Source organism: Thermobia domestica, chromosome 8, assembly GCF_964235325.1.
Source record: "Thermobia domestica chromosome 8, izTheDome1.hap1.1, whole genome shotgun sequence".
Taxonomy (NCBI): Eukaryota; Metazoa; Arthropoda; class Insecta; order Zygentoma; family Lepismatidae; genus Thermobia; species Thermobia domestica.
Window position 1 is genome coordinate 242,804,760 of NC_137461.1, and position 19,618 is coordinate 242,824,377.

Sequence of the window (19,618 nt, forward strand, 5' to 3'; positions counted from 1 at the left end):
GTATTTAGGTCGTACATATGAGCAGTCAAATTAAGTTATTACAATTTCAATTATATTCTTGCAATTTATTTTGAATAGACCCATATTAAATATTATTTCAATAGATTAGAAAGAGTTTCAGTACTCTTCCAAGATGTTTATGTGGCACCTTGAACAGGAGAGTTGGAAACTAGTTGCTTTCTACAAGTGTTCTTTTAAATACTGTATGTAATAAAAGTTTGGGAAAATAGGCCAATGCTGACAGGGCAGATTTGCAAAAGAAACTCTTTCAAGTGGTGCATATAGTATTATTGACTAGTTTGATGCAATGTGCATTCGAGGAACTAGTAAATTTGCTTTAGCCTAAGTAAGGTCTACAGACTTTTAAGAAGACTTATGACAGGTGTGTCAATTTCAAGGAACTTCAAGGCCAGCCTTATATTACCTACAGTCGGGCGGATTCAGGGGGTGATCGGGGCGATCTCACCCCCCCCCTCAGAAGAGGAATCTTTTTCTTATTTTATATAAAAACAAAACTCATCCCAGAGTTTGGAACTCTTAAAAGTAGCTCTAAGTGGCAGTATTACAACCCACCGACCCCCCCCCCAGAAGTCCGTCCTGGATCCGCCCTGCCTGCAGTGATGCCACTTTTGCCTATTTTTTGGCTAAATCTAGAATTTGGAGAGGCGTTTAGTCATACAAATCTACGAAATGCTTAAAGCCATAAATATAGCTTGTTTTATGAAACTCGCTATTTTTCCTTTTTTTTAATAAGCCGTTAAATTAATTCTAAAAATACTTTTTCTTTGAAAATAAAGTGCAATTTTTAAAAATTAGCCTATTTGTCATTTTATATTATTGAGGTGCATTTCGCCAGCCCCCCCACCTTGGAGTTTCGAAACGAAACCTATGCCAATCGTTTGTGCTACGTTTGTGCCGGAATGTACCACAAAAATTTTCGTTTGTACCACTTCCGGTACGAAGTTATAAGGGTTTTAAAGTGGAGGTCTGGAGAAACGGCAGCCCCCCCCCCCACATAGGAATTTCAAAACAAAACTTATTCCAATCGTTTGTGCTACGTTTGTGCCGGAATGTACCGCAAAAATTTTCGTTTGTACCACTTCCGGTACGAAGTTATAAAAGTTTTAAAGTGGGGAGCTTTAGAAACGGAAACCTCCAAACTTGGAACTTCGAAACAAACCTATGCCATTCGTTTGTGCTACGTTTGTGCCGGAATGTACCGCAAAAAGTTTCATTTGTACCACTTCCGGTTCGAAGTTATAAGGGTTTTAAAGTGGGGGGGCTGGAGAAACGGAAACCTCCAAACGTGGAACTTCGAAACAAAACCTATGCCAATCGTTTGTGCCGGAATGTACCAATAAAATTTTCGTTTGTACCACTTCCGGTACGAAGTTATAAGGGTTTTAAAGTGGGGGGCTGGGGAAACGGCAGCCCCCCCACCTTGGAGTTTCAAAACGAAACCTATGGCAATCGTTTGTTTCGGAATGTACCGCAAAAATTTTCGTTTGTACCACTTCCGGTACGAAGTTATAAGGGTTCTAAAGTGGGGGGCTGGAGAAACGGCAGCCTCCAAACTTTGAATTTCGAAACAAAACCTATGCCAATCGTTTGTGCTACGTTTGTGCCGGAATGTACCGCAAAAATTTTCGTTTGTACCACTTCCGGTACGAAGTTATAAGGGATTTAAAGTGGGGGGGCTGGGGAAACGGCAGCCCCCCACCTAAGAATTTCAAAAAAAAACCTATGCCAATCGTTTGTGCTACGTTTGTGCCGGAATGTACCGCCAAAATTTTCGTTTGTACCACTTCCGGTACGAAGTTGTAAGAGTTTTAAAGTGGAGGGGCTGGGGAAATGGCAATCCCCTACCTTGGAATTTCGAAACAAAACCTATGCCAATCGTTTTTCTACGTTTGAGCCGGAATGTACCGAAAAAACTTTCGTTTGTGCCACTTCCGGTACGAAGTTGTAAGAGTTTTAATGTGGGGGCTGGGGAAACGGCAACCCCTTCCTTGGAATTTCGAAACAAAACCTATGCTAATCGTTTGTGCTACGCTTGTGCCGGAATGTACCACAAAAATTTTCCTTTGTACCACTTCCGGTTCCAAGTTATAAGGGTTTTTAAGTAGGGGCTGGAGAAACGGCAGCCTCCAAACTTGGAATTTCGAAACAAAACCTATGCCAATCGTTTGTGCTACGTTTGTGCCGGAATGTACCAATAAAATTTTCGTTTGTACCACTTCCGGTACGAAGTTATAAGGGTTTTAAAGTGGGGGGCTGGGGAAACGGCAGCCCCCCCACCTTGGAATTTCAAAACGAAACCTATGGCAATCGTTTGTGCTACGTTTGTGCCGGAATGTATCGCAAAAATTTTCGTTTGTACCACTTCCGGTACGAAGTTATAAGGGATTTAAAGTGGGAGGCTGGGGAAACGGCAGCCCCCCCACCTAGGAATTTCAAAACAAAACCTATGCCAATCGTTTGTGCTACGTTTGTGCCGGAATGTACCGCAAAAATTTTCGTTTGTACCACTTCCGGTACGAAGTTATAAGGGATTTATAAGAGTTTTAATGTGGGGGCTAGGGAAACGCCAACCCCTTCCTTGGAATTTCGAAACCAAACCTATGCCAATCGTTTGCGCTACGTTTGTGCCGGAATGTACAGCAAAAATTTTCGTTTCTACTACTTCCGGTACGAAATTATAAGTGTTTTAAAGTGGGAGGGCTGGGGAAACGGCAGCCCCCCACCTAGGAATTTCAAAACGAAACCAATAGCAATCGTTTGTGCCACCTTTGTGCCGGAATGTACCACAAAAATTTTCGTTTGTACCACTTCCGGTACGAAGTTGTAAGAGTTTTAAAGTGGGGGGCAGGAGAAACGGCAGCCCCACACCTTGGAATTTCAAAACGAAACCTATGGCAATCGTTTGTGCTACGTTTGTGCCGGATGTACCACAAAAATTTTCGTTTGTACTACTTCCGGTACGAAGTTGTAAGGGTTTCAAAGTGGGGGCTGGGAAAAATGCAATCCCCTACCTTAGAATTTCGAAACGAAACCTATGGCAAACGTTTGTGCCGGAATGTACCGCAAAAATTTTCGTTTCTACCACTTCCGGTACGAAGTTATAAGAGTTTTAATGTGGGGTCTGGGAAAACGGCAACCCCCTATATTGGAATTTCGAAACAAAACCTATGGCAATCGTTTGTGCTACGCTTGTGCCGGAATGTACCGCAAAAATTTTGGTTTATACCACTTCCGGTACGAAGTTATAAGTGATTTTAAGTGGGGGCTGGAGAAACGGCTGCCCCCCCCCACCTAGGATTTTCAAAACAAATCTTATGCCAATCGTTTGTGTTACGTTTGTGCCGGAATGTATCGCAAAGACTTTCGTTTGTACCACTTCCGGTACGAAGTTGTAAGAGTTTTAATGTGGGGGCTGGGGAAACGGCAACCCCTTCCTTTGAATTTCGAAACAAAACCTATTCCAATCGTTTGTTCTACGTTTGAGCCGGAATGTACCGCAAAAAATTTCGTTTGTACCACTTCCGGTACGAAGTTATAAGGGTTTTAAAGTGGGAGGGCTGGGGAAACGGCAGCCCCCCACCATGGAATTTCAAAACGAAATTTATGGCAATCGTTTGTGCTACTTTTTTGCCGGAATATACGTGGAAAATTTTCGTTTGTACCACTTCCGGTACGAAGTTGTAAGAGTTTTAAAGTGGAAGGGCTGGGAAAAGGGCAATCCTTTACCTTGGAATTTCGAAACGAAAACTATGATAAACGTTAGTGCTACGTTTGGGACGGAATGTACCGCAAAAATTTACGTTTGTACCACTTCCGGTACGAAGTTGTAAGAGTTTTAAAGTGGAAGGGCTGGGGAAATGGCAATCCCCTACCTTAGAATTTCGAAACGAAACCTATATCAATCGCTTGTGCTACGCTTGTGCCGGAATGTACCACAAAACATTTCGTTTGTACCACTTCCGGTACGAAGTTATAAGAGTTTTAAATTCGAGACCTGGAGAATGGCAGACTCCAACCTTGGAATTTCGAAACAAAACCTACGCCAATCGTTTGTGGTAGGTTTGTGCCGGAATGTACCGCAAAAATTTTCGTTTGTACCATTTCCGGTACGAAGTTATAAGGTATTTAAAGTTGGGGGCTGGGGAAACGGCATCCGCCCACCTAGAAATTTCAAAACAAAACCTATGCCAATCGTTGGTGCCGGAATGCAGAGCAAAAATTTTCGTTTGTACCACTTCCGGTACGAAGTTGTAAGAGTTTTAAAGTGGAGGGGCTGGGGAAAGGGCAATCCCCTACCTTGGAATTTCGAAACAAAACCTATGTCAATCGCTTGTGCTACGTTTGTGCCGGAATATACCGCAAAAATTTTCGTTTGTACCACTTCCGGTACGAAGTTATAAGGGTTTTAAAGTGGGGAGCTGGAGAAATGGCAGACTCCAACCTTGGAATTTCGAAACAAAAACCTATGGCAATCGTTTGTGCTATGTTTGTGCCGGAATGTACCACAAAAAGTTTCATTTGTACCACTTCCGGTTCGAAGTTATAAGGGTTTAAAGTGGGGGGCTGGAGAAACGACAGCCTCCAAACTTGGAATTTCGAAACAAAATCTATGGCAATCGTTTGTGCTACGTTTGGGCCGGAATGTACCGCAAAAATTTTCGTTTGTACCACTTCCGGTACGAAGTTATAAGTGTTTTAATGTGAGGGCTGGGAAAGCGGCAACCCCTTCCTTGGAATTTCGAAACAAAATCCTATGCCAATCGTTTGTGCTACGTTGTTCCGGAATGTACCGGAAGTAGTACAAACGAAAATTTTTGTGGTACATTCCGGCACAAACGTAGCACAAACGATTGGCATAGGTTTTGTTTCGAAACTCCAAGGTGGGGGGGTTCTGGCGAAATGCACCTATATTATTGTATTAATTGATATCTCTGGAAAGAGGGTGTTTTATTACGCAACAAACATTTATTTTTCATTCTTCTTCTCTCTCTGCAACCATAGATTTACAACTACTTAATAATACTTATCCACTCACACATGTCAGAAAGAATTTTGATGTCGTTCCCGTAGCGGCCCCGTTATTTGCTACTCTTTAATTATTTTAATTTTTTCATTTCATTACAAGAATGAACGTTTCCTGATACAAATTTAGTAAACTGTTCGGTTCTTCAAGTCACAGATATTGTCTTTATTTAGAGGAAACAAATATAATGTCTAACTAGCTTGAAAACTCTCAATGCAATCATGATGATTCATGTGGGTGGATGTATGGAGAAATACGAAGTATTTGTAAGGACAATGATCTGACAAAAGTAGTACTACTGAGAAATTGGGACAATGGCAGTTTACACAAACACAACCAATCCAAAATCTAACGATGGTGCATCCAGTTCCAGCGACTCGGCTAGCTACGAAGTCATCTATGATGACTTATTTCAATTCAATGATTTAAAAAATGAAAATTAAATGAAATCTTTGAGTTTTACGTCCCACGTTATGCCGGCTAGGCTAAAGGAGACGATGATGATGAGAAATGAATAAAATGGTGGAATGAAGAAAGTGGGAGGAAACGGGAGAACCCCGAGGAAACCCACGCACGCGGCGTTTGTCCACCACAAAGTTTACTCGGCGCGAGCTAGGATCGAACCAGGGATCCCATGCACCAGAGGTGAACATTCTACCACGCAGCCACTGCGGACCTTCAACTGATAATGTGGCTGTTGACTTTTACAAACCAGATGAGTTGTTGATAGATTTTGTTGTGATTTAAAGCCAAATAAGTTGCTTGTTAGTCTTTAGCGAATAAAATTCAACATATCAATTTTTACTATAACTCACTTATAATCCTACACACAAAACGGGGTTTAAAATCTACAATGTGGGTTATAGGTTAGCAGTTCAAAATCTAGCCACTTTTGCGTAAAAAAGCTTATTTCGGAAGTCCATCTAGCCTATTTTATTTAGAGATTGTTGGTAACACTGATTACCTAGGAGCGTCGAGTCTAGAGCAAGATGCAATTGAGGACTAACAAGCTTAGAAAGGGCTTGCGAAACCATGGTAAGGCCTTACAGCCTTGAAACGTAGGCATGCGTCAGTTCTAATTTTCAAGGTATTGTAAGTGTGCTTTCCTAGGTAACAATTTATTTTTACACTAGCCTTTTTTCATTCAAGAGTGGCAAGTCTAAGTTGTTGCAAACAGGTGCTTTCAGTCTGAAATAGTAGAATTTTCACATTTGCACCAACTGTTTTGGCTCCACACTGGTAAGTCGTCATATATTAAATGAAAAAGGAACGTTTTCATTTCAGCAGATCGTGAGAACGGGACGCGAGGACACGTAGAAATGACACAGGGAAAGTGCACATTGTTATGTGAGGAAATCTCGAATCCGTTTTCCAACAATGTTGTATGGTTGAATGGTCAGGGCCTGCTCAATTAGAAACGACGTTTCTTATTTAACATGCTTTCGCAATGTGGAACCCAAGACGGCTGATGCGATTCGGGAAATTTCCACAATTTCAGATCGAAAACTACCTATTTCCAACAATTCTCCTCTTTGTCTATTTCTTCGTATCTTAGCTCATAACAAAGATGACCTATGACCTCGAATAGTTGATGCACCCTGTATATGTATCATATTTCAAAAATGTTTAATGAATTGTTCTCACTTGTCAGTCTTATACAATATTGTTAGAAATTGAAACATGTAAGTTCACATACTGGAATCATGTATTATTTTAAGGTTAAGGGAGCTAGGAGTAAGGAATTGAATACAGGATATTGAATTAATATTTAAAGTATAAAATCATAACTTTAAAACAACACATTTGTAATAATCATTAAAATGTATATACAAAATCATTCGATTCAAGTATATGTTTGATTTTGATTTGAGATTAGCGTCCCTTTCAGCAGCTGATACGTGGATTTACAGCTTAACGAGGGATCCGAACCACATGAGCATCCGCTGGGAATCGAGTTCCAGCCCATACCCTAACCATATGACCACAAGGGTCATCTCGTGTGCAAGAGAATCAGTTCCCAAAATATCCATAATAACTTTTACTCATAACCTAAGGAATTTAGTCTTAGTCAAATGCTAATTAGTCATTTGCTTTTAAAATTTTATGCTGGAATAAAATTTGAAGCTATTATTGAAATCAAAGAGTAGATTGTTCAAAAGCTATTATTGAAATCAAAGAGTAGATTGTTCAGAAGCTACTATTGAAATCGAAGAGTAGATTGTTCAGATGCTATTATTGAAATCAAAGAGTAGATTGTTCAAAAGCTATTATTGAAATCAAAGAGTAGATTGTTCAGAAGCTACTATTGAAATCGAAGAGTAGATTGTTCAGATGCTATTATTGAAATCAAAGAGTAGATTGTTCAAAAGCTATTATTGAAATCAAAGAGTAGATTGTTCAGAAGCTATTGAAGAAATCAAAGAGTAGATTTTTCAGAAGCTATTATTGAAATCAAAGAGTATATTGTTCAGATGAACTCCATTAAAATTCAATGAATAGTGAACTTTGATTGGTTTAGATTCTTTCCCAGATATTTTCTCTATTTAAAGGATGTGTGTGTTTACATGTGAGTGGAGAGATTTCTTTTCTTTCTTTCTTTCTTTTTGTGTATGTGTGTGTGTGTGTGTTTTGCTGTTCCTAATCTCTAAGCAGATAGGAATTTAAACTGTCCATCTTTTGAGACACATTCAGATTATGCATTGCGGTGTTCTACATTCCAAAAGTGAGCTCCCTTGTGGCTATGTGAGTAGCATATGTGCCCTTGGCGTGTGAGACACGGGTTCGAATCCCTGCGGGAGCACATCTGGTTAGGATCTCACATTAAGCGGTAGATCCAAAGCTCATATTGCTTCATTGTTGAGAAGGGACGCGACTCTAAATTCAAATTCACTCCATTCCAGTGAACTCCATAAAAGCAAGATTCATGAAATAGTCTTCCGTATTTTTAAGCTGTGAAATAAAATATTTTTAATGTATTTCTGTGTACTTTTGTTAATAAGGCAATAACACCGAATTGCTCCACCAAATACCATTTTCTAATTTTCACTTCATTTCCCAAAACCATTGTTCACAAACGGTTTATTATTAATCCGAATTATTTTCTTCTTTTTATGACAAAGCTCATTTTCATGTACAATGTATTTCTACATACCTATAGCTTCGCTCGAATTTCTGCAGATTAAAAAAAAAACACCAATGGCCACGCCTAACGCACTAAAATATGTATTACTTTTTACACATTAGTAAATGATGTGGCTTCTGGAAACGCTAGAGCACCAGAATTGTATGTATTCATTTATTTAAGAAACACGATTTCCGCGTCGTAACCAATACTCTCTGCGTGAAACGCATGTGATCATGAAGAGGACTGCACGATATCAGAATTAGGGAATGGAATGTCAATACCGATATAATATTGAGATAATATGAAAAGTATCGAAATGTCAGAATGTTGAAAATCAAAATATAAAAAAATATCTAAATACCAAACATTGGAAATACCGAATTATCGAAAATATTGAAACATCAAACATATCGAAGTATTAAAAAATATCTAAATGTAAAATATGGATAACATCAAAATTTAAAACAATATCATAAGGTCAAAAAAATCTTCAATTATTGAATACACCTGCACATACAAATACCATTGAATATGAGTAACAAACACTAATATTTTTACATTTGTAAATGTCCATCGATTAATCGACAAACTTAAGATTCGCACAATTCTAATCATACATAAATAAAATGAAATTTGGAGAATTTCTTTTTGCATTCAGATAGGTAATATTTATGTGTTACAATTCAATATCGAAGTGTAGCGTTGAGAACGAGTAAAGTTATTTTTGATCATATTGCATTCAACTTCACATTAAACTTAAATAATACATTTAAATAACTTTTCACTTATAATCATATATTAAGATGAATGAAATTAAATTATGAATAATAATTTAAAATTATACTTACTTAGCACTTCTAAACTTAGCAATGCCAAGACCATAATGTTTCGAATTTAGAAGGGTGAGGACTAGGCCTACGGGACCAACTCCATGGTTCATCACCATCTTTGGTACTTGCAGAGGTTCCAATGGTGGAATTCCATATTCTGGTAAACCTAATAAAAGATAATAAAGGACAAAGGTAATAAATAATAAGTAACAGTATCACGTGTACCCCACGTAAAGAGGTTTGGTTTGTGCTGTATGATAATTTTCTCTGTTAATATTGAACCCGGAGATGGCAGAAGATTCCTACCATTTTCAGTTTTAGTTCACAGATTAGCGTAAAGCTATAGATAATATAAATCTTTTGTCAAGCTTAACTGATTGCAGAAAACCACATAGCGATATCTGTTATCGTTTTTACTCTTTAGCGACCAACGTTAAAACTGAAATTGGTTGATTTCTGCCCATTACAATTTAAAGAAAGGGCTAAAAACTATTCTTGTTTCTCGGAATGACGGATACATACATGAAGAGAGAGAGAGATTAGGAGATGCAAATATCGGCTATGGTGTAAGTACTATCAATCCAAATTAAAGCTCTTTTAAGGGCTGCACTCTTGTGCAGTGACGACGCCAGCTGTAAGTTCCTAGGGGGGCAAAGGAGGGGCAGATACATTTTCAGGGGGGCGACTATTTTCCACACCAAAAATGACATTTATTATGTTTGACTTACTTTACATTGTGTATTTCGTTGCTGTTTTTATAGGCCTATATGATAAACTTATTTCAAGTAAAATTTGTAACTAACAAATAAGTAATGTCTGCACATGAAATATTTTTCAATGCAACTTTTGAAATCTAAATTGAATTACTTTCGCGTTTGCTACAAGTAACAAATTCGTCTAGTACTATATGCTACGTATATTTATATAATTTACGAGGGGCTGCTGAAAATCTCGTAATCCAACCCAAGAGTGTAGATACTAGGTAGAAAGATGAAACTACTTTTGAAAAACATGTTTTCAACAAATTTTCATATTAATAATGAAAACAAATTTTCATATTAATAATGAAATTCTTATTGCTTTCTCAGGCCTCTGAAGTGATTATGTGTGCCCAAACAGCGAATTTCACGAACATCCAGATCACAACTGTTATAACATTTTTGTTCCACCAAGGATAGTCACCAAAGTAGATTAATGAGAAAATCAGTGAAACACTACGGGACGCTCCTCCATTATCTATATACAGTGGTGAAGAAGTGGTGGCTTAGTTCAAACGTGGCGGTTTCTCAACAAATTATACTCTATATCCAGGATGACTTTACATCCAGTGACTGTTCCCGAAATCATGGATGCAATTTGTGACATTATTCTTGAAAATTGCAGCATTTCAGCCAGTGGTAGATATAACCTGGGGCCGGGGTTCCTACGCCACCCCAGTTTTTGACTGACAAAAAGAATTTAAACTATTATTTATACGCTTTTTAAAGTGTATAGTAAACTCACGATGTACTTATTATAGTCTGAGGTCTGGCTGCAACCCCCTTCCCCAGTTTTTACCGTCTCAGTAAAACTTGTGTGAGAAATTGTGGGCATTTCTTTGGAACGCGTCGGTAGTATAATTCAGAATGGCTTGGGTATGCGCAAGTTCTTGACACAAGGGGTTCCCAAAAAATCTGTCAGGAGAATAAAAGAGTGACGGCATTAAGAGAAGTCTTCTTCCAATTTGAATGTAATGCTGATCATTTCGATCACGAATAGTAACCATGAACGAAATATGGTTGTACCACTATGATCCTGAAACGAAACAACAGTCAATGGAGTAGTAGCACTCATTTCTCCCTCGCCCCAAGAAGTTCAAGACACAGAAGTAGGTTGAAAAACTGTTTGCAACATTCTTCTGGGATAAGTATGGAGTCGTATTCATAGACTACCTCCGCAACGGTCAGATAATTAATTCAGAATCTCTACATTACTCACAGAACTGAAAGAAAAATTCAAAGTTCAACACCGCGGAAAATGAAAAGAAAGGAGTTGTGTTCCTTTAAGAGAATAGACCTGTCCATCGAACCCCTGCGAACACAATTAGCATTTCATAATCTAGGATTTCAATGTCTAGATCATCCTTATTCCCCAGATTTAGCTCCGTCTATTGCCTGTATTTATTTCCCAAACTTAGATCTGATTGAACTTTAGATCTGATAAGGGTAGTATTACGAACAGTGGTGCGAGGAAGTCTCCAGATTTTTTTAACTTCTGCAAACTGGAGCACTGTACAGGGTAGTATATTGACTCTCGGGGAAAGCGTAGAAGTAAAACTTTACCATTGCACGTGCACTCCTGGGTTGGGCTACGAATTTTTCAGCAGCCCCACGTACATTTCTAGTCAATATGGTAGACGTCATGTCAGTACTTTAAAACAAAATAAGTCAGGGAGCACTAGTGCATACAAATTACTAACTAAAGATCAACACTCTGACAATACGTTTTATTGGGAGCTAAATAAATAATCGATTTAATTCCATACATTTAGTATTATTATCATTTGCAGGAAGGGAAAACACAACTTTTTTCCTTTAAAAAAATATGCCCTGGTAGTCGCAAATTAAGCTGTTATAAGCCCATTCTCCGAATATTGAAAGCCGAGAATAATTTTTAAGGAAATAGAAGTATAGAACCTTTAAATAAAACAAAATATGAAACTGAAAACTTCAAAACTGGATAAATACAAACAAGTTATGTCATTGGTTTACCTTTATTTTGTTTCTAATCGAAGTTGATCCAATGAGAAGGAAACAAGTCGACCAAATCTACTATTGTTCGCTAGGCACAGTAATTAAAATTCATAAGAAAGAACTGTAACTAAAATTTACCGGAAAAGGCGCTAAATTAGAAAACAGAAATATGCATGCATACCCAGACGCTCAAAGAAGAAAGCTTGAGAACTAATCTGCCACATAGTAAATGTATTGATAGTACGATCTGACAATGAGATTGGTTATGATACTGATGTAAAATACTATATGTAGAATGTTTTATGATTGTAGGAGTCTGGGGGGCAGTCTGGATGGCAGTTAGGGGGGCAGGAGTAGCCACCAGGGGGGCGTTCGCCCCCCTTGCCCCCCCTCTGGCGTCGTCACTGCTCTTGTGAGAATTGGAGAAGTTATTGGTACAGGACTACTCAAGTAAAGGGTGCAGTTGAGAGTGAAACAGCCTCGTGTATATTGGATAGTGGGTTTCTGTTGTTTCTTGAGGGCACAAAAACTTTCAAAGATGTGTTTGTTTCATATTTTTACGTGGCAATGAGTATATGTGGCGTCCTTTTCTGAGTGTGTCTGTTTAGTCTGTTGAGTTGGTACTGTGCATGTTAAGTGCATATAACACCAACACTGGTATATGGAATATTCAATTGGGGTGTGGCGTGGAGGTGTTAATATGGTCTACTTTGCCTGGTGGAAATATTGGCTAGCTAACTAACTAACTAACTCTATGGCCTATGGAACCCGGAGGTTCAATGCCGCGTTCACAAAAGCACCCCACTTACTTCTATCCTTAGCTAACTGCATCCAGTTTCTACTTTGCATTCCAATCTCGGCGAGATCCATCTTAATATTGTCCTCCCATCTGCGCCTAGGTCTTCCTAATGGTCGTTTTCCAATTGGTCTTCCAGTCAAGACTTTGAAAGCGTTTCTACTTTCTTCCATTCTAGCTACATGACCCGCCCACCTAAGCCTCCTAGACTTCACGACCCTAACAATGTTGGGTAAACCATATAAATTATGTAGTTCCTCGTTATGAAGTTTCCGCCATTCCCCATTCCCGTTCCTCTTGGGTCCGAATATTCGTCTTAGGATCTTGTTCTCAAATACTTTCAGTCTATGTTCTTCCCTCAGAGTAAGTGACCATGTTTCGCAGCCATACAGAACAACAGGCATGATTATCGTTTTGTATATTTTAAGCTTTAAATTCCTCGACAGAATTCGCGACGGCAAGAGATTTTGAACCGAATAGTAACACGAATTCCCTGCTTTTAGTCGACATTTAATTTATCCGTGAATATGATTTTCCTCCGTTAATATTGATCCTAGATATTTGAAATTATCCACTTTATCAAAAGTATTATTTAATATTTTAACGCATCCACAATTGGCTGTATTCCGCTCCCGACGCACTTCCATGTATTTAGTTTTCTCTGCATTTACTTCTAAACCCATGTAACGCTGCAAGCGTTTAATAAGATCTCTGCATTTCTTTCTATTGTTCTCCTATCATCCCCTATTAAATTTACATCATCAGCATATGCTATAACTTGGTGAATACCGTTCAACTCTAGGCCCTGGTTGTTATCTTTGATTTTCCTTATAGCGTATTCCAGAACGAAGTTAAATAATAATGGCGACAACGCATCTCCTTGTTTCAGGCCATTTTCGACATGAAAGCTCGTGGACAAAAATTTTCCTACCCGGACTTTACTTTGGGATTCATTCAAACATATCTTAATTAATCTAATTAGCTTTCTCGGTATTCCAAGTTCTGTAAGAAAGTTGTATAACGTTTCTCTCCTAACCCGTATTGTATTCCCACTTTTTTTCGAGTATTTGGCGAATGGTCGATAGTTGATCGATTTCGTCTAAATCCGCACTGATAATCTCCAATAATTTCATGAACTCCCTCGTGGCTAAGCGGTTAGCGTACGCGCCTTTGGCGTGGGAGACCCGGGTTCGATTCCCGGCGGGAGTTCATGTGGTTCGGATTCCACGTTAATCAGTAGGTCCACGTCTCATATAGCCTCGCTGCTGAACGGGACGTTAAACTCAAAATCAACTCAACTCCAATAATTTCATCTGCGTATGGGGTCAGTCTTGCTAATAGAATATTTGAAAGGATTTTATAGGATGTTGACAGAAGAAAAATGCCTCGATAATTGTTACAGTCAGTTTTGTCGCCTTTCTTGTGAATTGGAACAATGATTGATTCTTTCCACTCTTGTGGCAATTTTTCCTTGTTCCAGATAAGGAGAATGAAAAATGAATGAAATGAAATATTTGAGTTTTAAGTCCCACGGTTATGCCGGTTAGGCTAAAGGAGACGGTGATGATGAGTAATGAATGAAATAGTGGAATGAAGAAAGTGGGAGGAAATGGGAGAATCCCGAGAAAACCCACGCACACGGTGTTTGTCCACCACAAAGTTCACTTGGCGGGGGCTGGGATCGAACCCGGGACCCCAAGCACCAGAAAGGAGAATGAGTTTGTGTATCTTGTTCCACAATTTTTCGCCTCCAGCTAAAATTAACTCAGCCGGAATTTCATCTACACCCGGAGATTTGTGTTTCTTTAATTTCTTTATAGCGGTTTCTACTTCTATTCGGTTGGGTTCTGGAATATACGGTTCTGCGGTGTGTATCTCCTTTTCTCCAAGCACACTAGTTTTTGGTTGCGTGTTAAGCAAATCGTCAAAAAAATCTTTCCATCTATTTAAGATGCTATTCGTATCAGTGAGAACTGTACCGTCAGATTTCTTTAATATATAAGCACGAGGTTGATAGCCTTTCTTAAATTCACTGATCCCCTTATACATGCCCCGGATGTTTTTATTTTTACTATTATCTTCAAGTTCCTTAATTTTAGCTTTCAGAAAATCGCGTTTCTTTGTTCTAAAAGTTTTGGAAGTTTCCCGCCTGATATCTGCGAAATTTTGTGTAGTTATTCAGTGGTGCCCACCCCCCTCATGTCCATGACGCACCCCCCCTCAATTGTCTATCCGTAGGTGTTCTTCCATGAAAAAAAATTTTTTCGATTAATTTTTACACCCCCTCAAACATATTTATATAGATTTTTAACCCCCCCTAAATATTTCAATGACGCAGTTTGCGTCATAGCCCCCCCTTGTGGGCACCCCTGAGTTATTTCATTCGGATTTTGTAGCCAGCGTAATTTTGCCTGTTTTCTCTTCTCTGCTACTTTTATGCATTCCTGATCGAACCATGGTTTGTTCCTACGTATTTCCGCGTGTCCCAATTTTTCTTCTGCTGAAATTTAAATGCTATCTCTAATTTCGATCCAGGTATCCTCAACACTAGTGCACTCCGAATCTTCTAAAGCCGAGAATCTATTCGAAACTTCAATCTGGTATTCCTCTCTTACCTGGCTCTCTTCTAATTTCTTTAAATTGAATCTCTCCGTTTTCGAACAATGAATATTACCTTTATTCAACGATAATCTCTCTCGTATTATCGCTGCTACCAGGTAGTGATCAGTGTCACAATCAGCCCCTCTAAACGACCGGACATCATTTATGTTAGATTGCCTTCTTCTATCTACTAAAACGTGATCAATTTGATTATGAGTCTTCCCGTCTGGTGATGTCCAAGTGTATTTATGAACGTCGCGATGTGGGAATTTTGTACTCTTCACGATTAGGTTTTTGGATGTTGCAAAGTTCACGAGTCTAACACCGTTGTCATTACTTTCCTTATGCAGACTTTCGTTCCCTATAATCGGTTTGAAACTATTCTCTCGTCCTACCTTCGCATTGAATTCCCCTAATAGAATTTTGATATGGTATCGGGAGTTTGTCAAATATCCGTTCCACTTCTTCGTAAAAACTGTCTTTTATATCGTCATCCTTATATCGTTTACCTTTCATAAGTTGGGGCATGTACATTTAAAACAACAATATCACACCACCGTCCCTTAAGAGTAATAAAAGAAAGTCTGTCAGTAACAAATTCAACCCGTTTAATTGCTGGTAATATACGTTTATGAACGAAAAACCCTGTTCCTAACTGATGATTTTTATTTCCTTCCCCGTAAAAGAACGTAAAATTTCCGGAATTCTCAGATCCATTTCCTTCCTTCCTTCCTTGCCTCATCCTTTCACATCAGAAGAAGCCGGTAGAGCATGGGCAGATTTATTTCTAAATCAACATAAAAAAAAGTTCTGTCTGTTTGCAAACCCACCGAAACCTCCTACGCAAAGGCTGTGATTTACTAAAGACAACGTAGAAAAGTTCTTTGATATTTTGGAAGCAGCATATGCTAAACATACGCGCCTGACAGTGTCTTCGACGCAGATGAGACAGGGCTTACTGTCGTGCAGAGCAAGATACCAAATGTCATTGCGAGAAAACGAAAGAAACAGATAGGAATGCTAACATCAGCCGAAACAGGGGCTACAATGACGGTGGTAGTTTGCATGAACGCTCAAGGAGAGTTTGTTCTACCTATGTTCATATTTCACAGGAGAAACATGACGGACCAACTTATGAAAGGTAAACCAATCGATTTTATTGGTAGAGCTCATCCCTCAGGATGGATTCAATCGCACTTCTTTGTAGAATGGATATAGCACTTCATTGAGAAGGCTTGTTGGACAAAAGAATCACCAGTGTTGCTGATACTGGATGGCCTTTACACTTATATTACAAGTCTGGCCGTTATTGAACTACCCCGGGAAAACCACGTATAAATCATATCATTGCCGCCCTATTGTACTCACAAGTTACAACCGTTGGACAAAACTTTCATGTGTCCTCTCAAGCATCATTACAGCAATGAGATCAGATCTGGCCTTCTTCATTCCAATGTCCTCTTAGACCTTATGACATCATTGAGCCTTTCGGAAGAGCCTATTTGAAAGTGCAGGGAGCAGACATAGCAGTAAATGTTTTTCGCGTTACGAGAATCATGTCGTTTGACAGGGGTATCTTCACTGATGATGATTTTATTGCTGTTGAAATTGATGTAGGGACAACAAGCAGCGTGCCATCAACAGAATGTCATGCTATTCACCAAGCAGTATTTCAGATTTGCGGCCTCATGCAGGTCCATCACGGCTCATCAGTACATTTCACATTGCACCTCCTCCCCCCATCAAGAGGAAGACAAGCCAGAGGTCACAAGAGTAACATTGCCCCGCTCATAACTGGATCTCCTATAGGCAGTCCCTGTATGAATTAACGACATCAATTGCAAAACACTTGGAAAAAAGGCAAGAAACGGAAATGACAAGCTCTGCAACGAAACAAGCAACTCCTGCTAAAAGACTGAACTATAAGGAATCATCCAGAAAGTATGTAGCAATTTTGTTCGACGACAGTGACAGTGACGTAGAGTTAGATCTATCTGTTGACGTGCAGAAACCTACAGATGAAGAGGCACCCTGCATTTCCTGTAGTGGTAACTTTTCAGCGGATACACACGGGGAACTCTAGGTTCAGTGCATAAAATGTCACATGCGGGCACATGATGAATGCGTAGGTGCTGAATACAACGAATATGTGTGTGACTATTGCCACTAAGTTTGTGTGTGTGACTTACATTTGGTAGTATTGTGGTCTTTTGTACCACTTTTCTTTTCTTCTTCTTCTTTTTTTTACATATTAATATATTTTTGTTCTGGTAGCCTATATTTGCACCAACATTTCTTGAAGCGCTACTTCGTAGAGTGTCAGAAAAATGTAAATATACAATACTAGTAATGTGTTATTTTTAATATTCTTTAGATCTTGTATAGGAAACGTCACATAGCCTTTATTGCAATAATTAAATTTGCTCGACTTTCATGCTACTTCCATGCGACTGTATTTACGAGTTAATTGCAATCAAAAAGTGATAACCCACATTTTCACCTTTTCCTCCATATATAGGAATTCTGATCAACCAAACTTCTTAAAAATACAACTAAAATGAAAAGTAAATACTATCCGGGAACCGGGTAACTTAAATCTTATGTTCTCAGAATTTGCTAAATCAATGAAGCTTCTACATATTTTCTAAAGAATTGAAACCTTCAGCGAAGACAATGCTACAATTTCCACAGCCTAAATAAGCACTCAAATATTTGTTCAGGTCGAATTGACTTAGGTCAAATGCTTTCATTACGTAACGCTGTCTGCTCGTCTCCCTGCCACAGGATAGTTTTGGAATAATTTCATCTCGTGGATCCACACTATACAGGGTTAAATACTTGTTCTATTGGTTGTTTTCCCTCTTTCCTTAATCTAACTTAATTGTAATACGACCCCTATGTCATATTATCCATTATGCTAGATTTGCCTATTATATACTATAATTAAAAATAAACTAAACGTTAAACAAAGCAAACCAATTTATTATTATAAAATTAATATCTTGTGACAGTTTCGCCAATTATAAAGCCTTGGCTTCATGAGACACTATGACTTACCTTAAAAATTAACAGAAAATTAAATACTAGGCCTAAAAGACAGCTAAAGGCTTAGTATAATCTGATTGGTAGTTGACAGCCAAACATCAAATCGAAACAGATAATAAAAAGTGTTTAATTCTTTCTCCTCCACCCGGTTACATTGTATACACATATCTATAAACAATAACAACGAACTCACAAATGAATTCACAAATAATAATAATAATAATAATAATAATAATAATAATAATAATAATAATAATAATAAAGCGTTCGAAAAGCTGAAAATAGCTTTTTGCTATAACCTATGAAAAATTTGAAATCTGTGCTAAGCCAAACAAATTAGTTTCTAAGATACAATTAATTTGAATGATAATTTTATGAGGCATTAATCTTTAATTGGCTTGGAATAGACTCCAATTTTTTATAGATTATAGTAATGAGTTATTCTCTCTTTTAAAAGGCTTTATTATTATTATTATTATTATTATTATTATTATTATTATTATTCTGCTTCCTAACGTTTTTGTTTATGTCAGTTAATGTTTTCTTTTAAGAAAGCTTTTATTTTCTGTTTTTTATTACGTTTTTGAAGTCGGTTATTTTTCTTTGAAGCTAATTTACCAGTAATTATTATAATTCTTCGTTATTCCAGTAGTTTAGTTAGACACCTAAACTAAAAGTAGGACAACAACTTCCTATAAAATGACTCGTCATACGAAACATACATTACCAGATATATCGTCGTTTAAAATGTGAAACTTCGTATGTTAAATTGGTTAGTTTTTCATGAGACGAAAAATACGTCACTACATCTATTCACAATATTTAAATTTCAGACCTTCTAAAAGATGCTTTATTAAATAATAATAATAAAAAAAACGCTCACACAGCTGCTCTTATCACAGCCCATATGGTTATTATAATACATTGAGCGAGGCATCATCTGAAGTTGCCAACAACTGACAATCAAGCAAACACTATAAGCGATTGTTTCTCAGCAATCGGTGTCTTTTGACATTCAAGGGTTTGCTAGAACGTGATTGTTTTCTCATCACGTTTATGCCAAAAACTCAAAATCGCAAAAATTTCACATACAAGCTCTCACATCTTAAACGATTATATGTATTTTTTTAATTGCTCTATTCATTACGGAATTATATCTGAACATACATACAATATTAACACTATCAACTCTTCAGGAGTTTCAGAAAATGAAATGAAATCTTTGAGTTTTACATCCCACGGTTATGCCGGTTAGGCTAAAGGAGACGGTGATGATGAGTAATTAATGAAATGGTGGAATGAAGAAAGTGGGAGGAAACGGGAGAAACCCGAGAAAACCCACGCACACGGTGTTTGTGCACCACAAAGTTCACTTGGCGGGGGCTGGGATTCAACCCGGGACCGCAAGTACCAGAGGGGAACGCTCTACCACTGAGCCACCGCGGT

At 38.2% G+C, this 19,618-nt stretch overlaps 2 protein-coding genes across 2 annotated transcripts in view; one reads left to right on the forward strand and one right to left on the reverse strand.

Moving 5' to 3' along the window:
* Positions 1–9,147, reverse strand: part of LOC145693512 (protein takeout-like) — an 87,248-nt gene extending 78,101 nt beyond the window's left edge. The window contains exon 1 of the mRNA XM_081769581.1: positions 9,017–9,147. Within this exon, the coding sequence (XP_081625707.1) occupies positions 9,017–9,114 (98 nt within the window). The 5' untranslated portion in view covers positions 9,115–9,147. The remainder of the gene's footprint in view (positions 1–9,016) is intronic.
* Positions 1–19,618, forward strand: part of LOC145693511 (protein takeout-like) — a 287,051-nt gene that overhangs the window by 35,039 nt on the left and 232,394 nt on the right. The window lies entirely within an intron of this gene.